The sequence below is a fragment of the Palaemon carinicauda genome, chromosome 20, assembly GCF_036898095.1.
Source record: "Palaemon carinicauda isolate YSFRI2023 chromosome 20, ASM3689809v2, whole genome shotgun sequence".
NCBI lineage: Eukaryota > Metazoa > Arthropoda > Malacostraca > Decapoda > Palaemonidae > Palaemon > Palaemon carinicauda.
The window spans coordinates 26,517,680-26,529,177 of record NC_090744.1 but is presented as its reverse complement, the minus strand read 5'-3'; the positions used below and the strand labels follow the sequence as shown (position 1 = coordinate 26,529,177).

The following is an 11,498-nucleotide window of genomic DNA, read 5'->3' as shown; positions in this document are numbered from 1 at the left end:
TTAAAGACTTCTTCTATGCATGCTGTGAATGATTTAGGAGAGATGGGGTCTCCCTGTCTAATTCCTTTCTCAGTCGGAATTTTCTCACTATCTTCATATAGTTTTAGGATTGCTGTACTTCCTGTATAGATATCTTCAAGTGTTCTATCATAAGATCCTTCTATTCCTTGTGTATATGAGTATATGTGTATATATATATATATATATATATATATATATATATATATATATATATATATATATATATATATATATATATATATATATATATATATATAGGTATATATGTGTGTATGTTTGTATATAATTTATATGTATAATATATAAAAAACACACACACCCATATATATATACTGTATATATATATATATATATACTGTATATATATATATATATATATATATATATATGGGGGGTGTATAACTTCTAGCAATGAGGTTGCAAGCCTCGCACCTTTCACCAACAGGGCAACTCCACACTACTGATGATTAGTTACCGAGTACGCAGTTCACCATTTAAATAAACACGGGCACAATTATTTTCGGCTGAAATTGAGGTAACTGCATTCCCCTCCGTCCAGGATCAAACCAGTGTAACTCTCTGGTTAGACGTGGCTGATATCACTTGTCCTTTCATAAACATTATTATTATTATTATTATTATTATTATTATTATTATTGGCCAGGGCACCAGCCACCCGTTGAGATACTACCTCTAGAGAGTTATGGGGTCTTTTGACTGGCCAGATAGTACTACATTGGATCCTTCCCTCTGGTTACGGTTTATTTTCCTTTTGCTTATACACTCACACACCGAATAGTCTGGCCTATTCTTTACATATTCTCTTCTGTCCTCGTACACCTGACAACACTGAGATTACCCATCAGTTCTTCTTACTGCACTGTAATTGTTCAGTGGCCACTTTCCTCTTTGTAAGGGTAGAAGAGACTCTTTAGCTATGGTAAGCAGCTCTTCTAGGAGAAGGACACTCCAAAAATCAAACCATTGTTCTCTAGTCTTTGGTAGTGCCATAGCCACTCTACTATGGTCTTCCACTGTCTTGGGTTAGAGTTCTCTTGCTTGAGGGTACACTCGGGCACACTGTTATATCTTATATCTTATTTCGCTCCCTCTTGTTTTGTTAAAGTTTTTATAGTTTATAAAGTGATATTTATTTTAATATTGTTGCTCTTCTTAAAATATTTTATTTTTCGTTGTTCCTTTTCCTCACTGAGCTATTTTCGCTGTTGGAGCCCCTGGGCTTATAGCATCCTGCTTTTCCAACTAGGGTTGTAGCTTAGCAAGTAATAATAATGCTATTATTATTATTATTATTATTATCATTATTGTTGTTGTTGTTGTTCTTAGCTAAGCTACAGCCCTAGTTGGAAGAGCAGGTTGCTATAATCCCAAGGGAAAATAGTCCAGTGAAGAAAGGAAATTAGGAAACAGAGTAGTGTTCCTGGTGTACTCTGAAGTAAGAGAACTCTGACCCAAAACAGTGGAAACCCGTTTCATTTAGGGGTAAAAACTGTTTCGTTTAAAGTATAGATGTAAATATACAGCTTAAACGGGCCTTCATCCAACTCGGGCTCTTAATCCAGTCGAAACATATCCCCCTAAATCGTCATCAACAAAACCTGAATTAATCACAGTAACAAATAAAACAATGAAACTGTTCACCCTTTTCGTTATTATCGATTTTCATTATCTGATTTATCTCGGTTACCCGGGTAACCCACGGGGTCTGTTCTATCCCACGTATGTTGTACTTCGTAGCCCCGAAAGAGAGTTTCCGGAAGAAATCTAGACAGTTCTCAGCAAATCCAAAAGGAAAGATAGGTACCAAATGCGATGACGTGTTACATACGAATAATTGTGATCTGATGATTGCTCACACAAGTGATTTTTACTGAAAAAAAAAAATACGTGAGAAATTTTCTTTGTTAATAAATCAACATCATCAACCGTTGCTAGTCCACTGCAGGACAGAAGCCTTAGACATGAACTTCCATTCCTGTTTGTTTATGGTATTTGCCAGTATGTACGTATATACCCGCGAATTTTCTTAGCTCCTCAATCCATCGTCTTCTCTTCCTTCACCTGCTTCGTCTGTAATCTCTAGGGATCCATTTACTTATTCTTTTTGTCTATCTATTATCTGTCATTTTCATTATATGTCCAGCCCACGTCTATTTCTTGTTCTTACCTATTGTTAGAATATTCTCTACTTTGTTTATAATAGACCAGATTATATGTCAACAATACAATCATTGCTATACATGTTAAGGATATCTCAGTATAAATATAGTTTAAATAATTATCATTTAAAAACTAATGTGTTATAAATCAGTTTAGAAGAAACTTACAACAGATCTTAGGTCTCTGGTTTGAGGAGCAATGGATCATAATGAGACCCTATAAACCAAAAGAATAAATGAGTTTATCCTTGATTATACTGCAGGTGCCATAAACACTCAATGTGTGAAGACATCAGACATTTTCTCTTGACAGTAATCATGTTGCAATCGGAGAGAGAGAGAGAGAGAGAGAGAGAGAGAGAGAGAGAGAGAGAGAGAGAGAGAGAGAGAGAGAGAGAGAGAGAGAGAGAGAGAGAGCTTTATGGGGACAGATTTATTGTAATCGTCTCAATCTCCTTGAAGCCAATAGAATGTTGTTGTTTTTCATCTTCTTTTTTTTCTTTCTGTTTTCTTCATCTCCTTCCTGTTCATCTTCTTCTGCTTGTTGTCGTTGTTGTGCTTCTTCTTCTTCTTCTTCTTCTTCTTCTAATGAACGAATTTCAAGGTGAGAAATATGATGGCGACAATATTTTACACGGCATTTTTGCATTCAGGGTCCGACGACTAAGACCTGAATAAGTTTATCATTTAGAGGTGACAGCAAATGGTCTTGAAGATTAAAGGTGTCCCCGAAGAAGATGAAGAAAGAGAGGTAGATGGTAAAGAAGACGAAGAAACACCAAGTATAAGGAAGAGAGAAATATAAAAAAAGGTTATAAAGTAAAAGTAGGAAGATTGTTCAGGAGAAAGGTAAAGAAAATGTCAAGAAGAAATAGAAGGAAATGATTAAGTAAAAATAAGAAACGGACTCTGGAGACAAGGGAATAAGAAGGGCACAAGGATGAAGAAAGTAATAATTTTGATCATATATTGTTTTTCGACTCCAAATTTTGATCATAGGTTGACCTTCGGCTCCCAATTTTGATAATACTTTGAATTCGACTCCTAACTCCTAATTTTGATCATATTATGACCTTCGACTCTTAATTTTGATCATATGTTGACCTTCGGCTCCCAATTTTGATCATATGTTGACCTTCGGCTCCCAATTTTGATCATATGTTGACCTTCGGCTCCCAATTTTGATCATATGTTGACCTTCGGCTCCCAATTTTGATCATATGTTGACCTTCGGCTCCCAATTTTGATCATACGTTCAATTCGACTACCAATTTTGATAATTTATTGACCTTCAACTCCCAATTTTGAACATACGTTGAATTCGACTACCAATTTTGATCATATATTGACTGTCGACTCCCAATTTTGATCCTACGTTAACCTTCGACTCCCAGTTTTGAACGTACGTTGAATTCGACTCCCAATTTTGATCATATATTAACCGTCGACTCCCAATTTTGTTCATAAGACCGTCGACTCCTAATTTTTATCATATTGACCTTTGACTCTCAATTTGGTCATATGTTGACCTTCGACTCCCAATTTTGATCATACGTTGACTTTCGACTCCCAATTTTGAACATACGCCGAATTCGACTACCAATTTTGATCACATATTGGCCTTCCTCTTTTCTTATTCCAGTATCATACAATCTTATTACCATCCCTTCCCTATATTTGATTCTAGCGTTCGAGTATTGTGATTCATGCTTTTAACATCATTTCTGGTGCCTTTTTTTTCTTAATTATAAAGATCACCCCCAAATATCTACAGCCTTCGCCTCCTGTTTCTATACATTTTATAAATTGCAACATTCAAGTTGCAATCTTTTTTTTTTCTTTCCTGTGGGAGATATGTACATTTATTCTGTGTAATTTACGTCTGTCTTTGTTTTATATAGTGTGTATATAATTCATACATTTGTATGCTATTTATATAACGTATGCATATATATATATATATATATATATATATATATATATATATATATATATATATATATATATATATATATCATTAATTGCTAAGCTACAACCCTAGTTGGAAAAGCACAATGCTATAAGCCCAGCGGCTCCAACAGGGAAAATAGCCCAGTGAGGAATGGAAACAAGGGAAAATAGAATTTTTAAGAAGAGTAACATTAAAATAAATATCTCCTATATAAACTATAAACACTTGTGTGTGGTAAAGTATTTGTGCATAATGTACTTATAAAAACACACACCAAATAACACATTCAACGCAAATTCCTTGTTTGGTTTGGTATGTCATAACGGAAAGAGAATAATGCTAAATCCTTGGCCAGCTTCCATCTCTCTCTCGTCCTGAAATACGACACATAACTTATTGCCAAGACTTTCGCTTTTCAATACCACCACCCTACGTATCTAAAGCTGCTCTTGAGTCCTTTCTGCAGATAAGGGTAATGCTCTGAGAGAGAGAGAGAGAGAGAGAGAGAGAGAGAGAGAGAGAGAGAGAGAGAGAGAGAGAGAGAGAGAGAGAGAGAGAGTGTGTGTTTTGGCAATATTTCTTCAAGCACACCGACGGATACGACAATTTAAAATTTCTCGTCCAAGTCTTCTTTTCGGAAGTCTCTTTTACGCAATTTTAAATTATTTTTTTTCCAGTGCTTTAAACGAAGTTTTCGTATTCTGAAAAAGCTATGCCTACAGATTTTCCAAATGCATGGTAAGCTAATTATATGAAAAATATTTAATTCTAAGAAAACAATCTCTTCTTGTTATAAAAAATAACTCCAAAATAAATATGGTTGCGATCAAGTTCCAAACCAGTCTGATATGGATATCTGCACTATTACCAACCAGCAAAGATGAGGGAAGTAAGACCAGGAAATAGATATAATGATATATTCGTTAGTGGTTGACCTAGATTTAACGGTCAGTGTCTTTAGGCCTATTGTGATAGTAGGCCTACTCGCCTCTGCTCTCTTGGTAGTTATAAGGGTAGGGTGTTATTATTATTATTATTATTATTATTATTATTATTATTATTATTATTATTATTCTTGTTGTTGTTGTTGTTATTGTTACTTCCCAAACTACAACCCTAGTTGGAAAAGCAGTATCTTATAAGCCCAGGGGCTTCAACAAGGAAAATAGCCCAGTGAGGAAAGGAAACAAGGAAAGTATGAAATATTTTAAGAACCGTAACAATATTGACATAATTATCTCCTATATAAACTCTAAAAACTTTAACAAAACAAGAGGAAGAGAAATAAGATAGAATAGTGTGCCCGAGTGTACCCTCAAGCAAGAGAACTCAAACCCAAGATACTGGAAGACCGTGGTACAGAGGCTATGGCACTACCCAAGACTAAAAAAACAATAGTTTGATTTCGGAGAGCCCTTCTCCTTGAAGAGCTGCTTACCATAGCTAAAGAGTCTCTTTCACCCTTACCAAGAGGATAGTAGCTACTGAGCAATTACAGTGCAGTAACCCCTTGTGTGAAGAATTATTCGATAATCTCAGTGTTGTCAGGTGTATGAGGACAGAGGAGAATATATAAAGAATAGGCCAGACTATTCAATGTGTGTATAGGCAAAGGGAAAATGAACCGTAACCAGAGATAAGGATCCAATGTAGTACTGCCTGGCCAGTCAAAGGACCCCATAACTATCTAGTGGTAGTATCTCAACAGGTGGCTGGTGCCCTGGACAACCTAATACATTTTAAATAGTTATTATTGAATGGGATAAATTTACATTATTATAATTGAAGTGATAACAAAAATGATATTACAATTTTGATTGTGTAATTACTCTTTTTTTCACATTTATTTTTACTATCCATATTTTGACGGAAGGACGAGGTTCTGGGTAGGACTAACTGCGTACTTCGACATTAATGTTTCATTAATTTTTAATGGTTAAGGTCTTTTTCTTTGCGAGTTTCAATATTTTGAATAAATTTCAGCAGTCTTTATAGAGATTCTCAAAATATTAGGAAAAAGATAATACAAAATAATCAATATTCATGAGATGTTTACAAATGTTTATTATAACATATTTTACATAGACATTTGACTTAACAGAAAACGTATAAATGCCAGTATTCACAGAAAACGAAATTTTCATAGTCGACAAACTTTTTATCGAACTCTTCGTTAAAATTATTATTATTATTATTATTATTAACAACGAAGCTGCAACCCTAGTTGGAAAAACAGGATACAAGGATACAGGATAGCTCGGTAAGGAAAGGAAATCAGGAACCTGAGTGTGCCCTCAAGCAAGAGAACTTTAATTAAAGACAGTGAAAGACCACGGTACAGTGGCTGTGGCACAACCATAGACTAGAGGACAACGGTTTGATTTTAGTGTCCTTCTCATAGGAGAGCTACTAACTTTAAATTTTAACCTTCTCTTAATTTTCGTCGTGAAAGTCCCTCATAGCATAATCATGCAAGGTTCTAAAATCAGCCTTTACCTAAATTTCCTTAATGGCCAAATCAAGTTTCCCAAAAATTTCAACTTCAATAAAATCATTATTGTTAAAATATCCTGAATTCAAATGCATTCATTTTTTATACAGGTTTTCTCTAATTTATTCTAAAGTTGTACATAATTTTGACGTCATTGGAGGGTGAGTCATATAATCAATTTTCAGATAACCTAATGCCTTTGAAAACCATTTTTACCATTTCAACAAGAATATAAAACTTAGGGTTTTAACCCATTAGTTTTGGTAAATCGTTACCCTTTCCCCCATGATCAGTATTAAAATTCAAACCCTTCCTTTCCCCCTTAATCTCACTTAGGGTGCAATGTCATGGCTTGCTGTGGTATCCTCCCCCCCCCCCCAATCACTGCAGCCCCAATGTACAGATGGACGCAGGGGTTCCTGGTACACCTCTACCATCCATGTCTCTCTCTCTCTCTCTACATTATCTATTTGGTTACTCTGCAAAGTAAGGGTGTGTCAGGGTACGCTTCTTCGGAGTGAGGTGCACCAGGGACTTCTATGTCCAACTGTACTCAATCAGACTTAGGAGGCTATATCCCTACTCGTAGTACTCGAGTATCTTTAAATGGTGACCGGGTGTAATGTCTTACCCTAATTTCATCTTCTTTCATCAGGAGACATGACGGACGGAGAAGAAGAACTGCTGTGCCCTATGTGCTCGGAACTTTATGATGATGAAGCTCACATACCACTAATGCTGCCGAGATGCGGTCACAACTTCTGCCAGTGAGTCTTTTGGTTTTAAGAGTTACTTGCTTAAGTAAACCAAAATTGGTTGTACTTTAATGACCAAAATTGGTTGTACATTTACAACAAAAATTGGTTGTATATTCACAACTAGCCTAATGAGTTCAATAAAAGGGAAACATAGTTCTTTGCTGGCCAATAATCAGCTTCCGCAAATAAACCGATATTCATTAAATCGAAACTTACTAACAAACAAGTAGCTAGAAAAATGTCTTTTATTTTTAATTTACAGTATTTAATTTTGATACAGCTGGTATGCTTAAAAAGTAAACAATGAAATTTCAACAAATAGACCATATATCTCTCTTGAAGCGTTTATCATATTTCTATGCCTTTCAGCCCCATTTTCCTGCAAGAATTTAATCAACTATGCAGCTCAAGGCAACCAGATAAAAATTTAATTTTGATGCAATTCATATGCCAACATAGTTACACATCATATGACCTTTTTGTATCCCCTTTACAAACTTTTTTCATAGTTGTCCCTCATTTTCAGGTTATGCTTGACCGGCTGCGGCAAGAAAGGTCACTTCCCTTGCCCCACCTGCAGGAAGCGACACTTGAAGCCCCCGGTGGACCAGCTACAACCAAATGTTGACCTGTTGACCCAGGTCGAACTCCTGAAAGAATCCACAGTAAGGAAATGAAACTCACTCTCGTACCTCACTTTTACTCATTACCAATAACACCAAAAGTGTATTGCATGTTTCAAGCTTTGATTATAAAGAGAGAGAGAGAGAGAGAGAGAGAGAGAGAGAGAGAGAGAGAGAGAGAGAGAGAGAGAGAGAGAGAGAGAGAGAGAGATATGTTTGTGTTTATGTGAGCTAATATAGAGTAATAAATCAATTGATCGGCAAATATAAAAGTAGATAAAAAATACTTTAGAGTAATAAGGAATACATTTATTACAGATAACTGACACTATTTCAGGAAAGAAATCATAGCTATTGTATTGTTTGGAAAGAACATGTACCTTCACTTTTTTATGTATTTTTTTTCTCTTATTTTTTTTAGCTGGGTAGATGTCCAAGCCATGGCAACCTGCGAGAGTTCTGGTGTCGACAATGCAATGAGTCCCTCTGTGGGGCTTGCACTATTAGTAAAGGCCACGATGTCCTTAAGACGAGAGTGTTCTTATCAGAGAAGAAAAATGAAGTTAGAGAACAGGGCAATGCCATCCTCCAAAATGTAGTAGAAGAAAAAGAAAAGATAATTTCAAAGGTCAAAAACTGTTCTCTGCAGCTCTTGAAGACGTGTCAACTGAGTTCAGTCACCACATACTCGGGGGAGGATGTGAAGGCTGTCATGAATGAGACCAAGAAGACAGCGGACATCAGATCTGCCATGGGAAGCCTAAAAAGAATGAAGAGCATATTAGAGAACTTCCGAAGTTCTGCATCAGAAGACAACGACTTGGAACCCGAAGAGAAGCCACAGGGATGGAGGGAGAAGCATCCTGTCAGGGCCCTAAGGGACGAATGCCACCCAAGCAAACACAAAAGGAGTCGAAGTAAAGAATCATTGAAGCAGAGAGACAAAACCGAGAGGGAAAACGCTCTCAACAGTGGAAAGGGTGCGAACCCCCTTAGGCAGCGAGCTGTATCTAACCCTCCAGTAGCTGAAACCAACAATAAAGAAACCAATCTGGATGGAAGTCCGTTAATTGGTTTGCTCGATTCGAATCTTTGGCCACTTCGGTGTTGCGTCTACAGCGATGATGGCAGACGAGCGGATCTCAAGTGGGAAGAGGGTAGACTTCATTTGTATGGTCTCAGTAAGGAGGGTAATGACGCACATTTCATGATAAAGGTAAAAGCACTTTCTCTGTTCTATCCAGATTAGATTAAATGAGTTACATCAACCCAGGTGTCATTTTTTATTTTCTCAAAAGTATGTGCAGTTAGTATTTCATTAATATCATTTTACACAGTTTACACAATATGAATAATTAGCACTCATTTATTATGTCTGTAGACAGATATTGACGTATAGGAAAATTTCACATGAAGATTTCAGACTCCTATTCATGAGGACTAATAATAATTTCCAAACCATCACATATGCTGAGAACTTATTTTGTGTTTGTTCATAGGATTAATCATTATTCATTTACTGTATCCTATGCTGACATTGGTAAACATGAAAACTGCAAGTGCCTCCCCCCTCACCAACTCAACATAGGGAGCTGTGTCCTTCCTAATGGGATATTGTGTTTTTATTTGGAATAAATAAAAGTATCTCTGAATGGCAACATTGGATTTTGCTATACATATATGTAGACAACTGTCAGTCACATCTATTTCTTTATGATTTATGTATGAAGAAGGGTACAGCTTTCATATTGATTGGTCACACTAATAGGATAATGAGAATAATGTGAAGAAATTAAGTTCATTATGATAGAACCTGCACACACACTATATATATATATATATATATATATATATATATATATATATATATATTGTATATATATATATATATATATTGTATATATATATATATATATATATATATATATATATATATAAATAAACATGGTTCAATGCAAAAAGTTAGTTCCGTGTAGCTACCTTTTGTAGGTTATCAAAATAAAATTAATTAGGAAAAATACTTACTGTATTTACTTCAAAATTTAAAAGTAAAACTTCCAAAGTGAGTACAGTATATTTTACAGAAGGGTGTCCTTTCAGTTAGACAAAGCAACAGACATTCATGCCTCCTTCAAATGGAATTTTGGTATAAAATATAAAAGACAAAACTTGCTTATTGTGTACAGTACCTTGTTTTCTATTTGGTATACATACTTTATTCTACTACACAGAACAAACTAATTTCATACAGATTCAGGGTATCATTTACCTTTCATTTTAAACATTGGTTTTTCAATTCCCCTTCATGTAAATATCTAGTATGGCATATTTGTATTCCAGTTTTCTACTATATTCTTAAATCAAAATGTAACCCAACTATACAGTGCCTCTCTCTCCCTTTGTGTTGATGAAATATCTCATCAGCTGTAAAGGTTTATACTAAATAGATATCTTTATTCCCCTCAAGATGTCAGTTCTTCAGACGCTGATTCCCCAGGACAACCCCGAAGTATTTATTGACACCACAGCAGGTGACAAATACCTTGGACGCATCTATATCCGCCTTTGGGGTCATCTCCGCCGTGCTCACAACTTCCTAGCCATGTGCATGGGCACCCATGGAGTATCCTACCGAGGCGCAAGATTTCGCGAAGTCTTTGCAAGGGGCATCCCCGGTGAATGCTTACATGCAGGAGAATACCCAGTCAAACGCGGAGGTGAATCTTCCGCTGGTGTCCTTAAGGACTTGGAGTGGGAAGGAAAATACAGGAAGCCAATGATGAAAGGCCTCGTCGTTGGTGCGGGTAGTGGACGTCCTGACCGAGATTCCTGTTTTGACATCTGCACTAAGAGTAACAGTGCCAGGCTCTTTGCTTGTCCCTTTGGGGAAGTCGTTGGGGGCTGGGACGTTGTCATAGCCATCATCAATCACAGACCCGTGAGACAAGTCTTCATGACCAATGTTGGCGTGGTCATACCAGACCACACGAAGAGCAGTAATTGATTTTCTTCGATTCCAAAACTTTCTCTTATTCTATAGATATTGTAAATTTTATATTAAGGATGTATCTTAACTGATAAAATGTTATACAGTATTGCATATCAAAGAATCTGGCAATATCATTTGTTTGATGAAAATTGAAAAGGTCGGGTGGATGTTGTCTTTCAAGTTTGATGTTGTTATGAGAACTATGATAAGTATTTTTTGTAAAGTTTGCCATTTTTTCACACTAAGCATCTCTCCTTTTATTTAAAATACTCTATTGTAACAGATCCATTTTTCCAAGAGTTCAGTAGTAATTTCTTTTACTACTAGTAAAGAAAGCCCAGTTTTATGTCACTTAAAATGTATCAAGAATTCAAGGTTTAAAAACTTCTACATTGACTTTTAAAATTGTGAATTATTTCACTATGTCCATTGACCAAGAATTGCTGTGATACCACAGTCTGCGATGACTATGTATGAACACTTCA

The 11,498-nt window shown here is 35.9% G+C and overlaps 1 protein-coding gene across 4 annotated transcripts in view; it reads left to right on the top strand.

Annotated features, from left to right (window-relative positions):
- Positions 1-11,498, top strand: part of LOC137660226 (N-methyl-L-tryptophan oxidase-like) — a 72,620-nt gene extending 61,122 nt beyond the window's left edge. For 2 of the 4 annotated variants that reach the window (XM_068394950.1, XM_068394951.1), the window contains exons 2-5: positions 7,299-7,410; positions 7,928-8,066; positions 8,446-9,240; positions 10,492-11,498. In XM_068394950.1, coding sequence (XP_068251051.1) covers positions 7,299-7,410; positions 7,928-8,066; positions 8,446-9,240; positions 10,492-11,028 — 1,583 coding nt within the window. In that variant the 3' untranslated portion in view covers positions 11,029-11,498. Of the gene's footprint in view, positions 1-7,298; positions 7,411-7,927; positions 8,067-8,445; positions 9,241-10,491 lie in introns of those variants that run through there. The other 2 variants (XM_068394953.1, XM_068394954.1) reach the window with 1 other exon arrangement.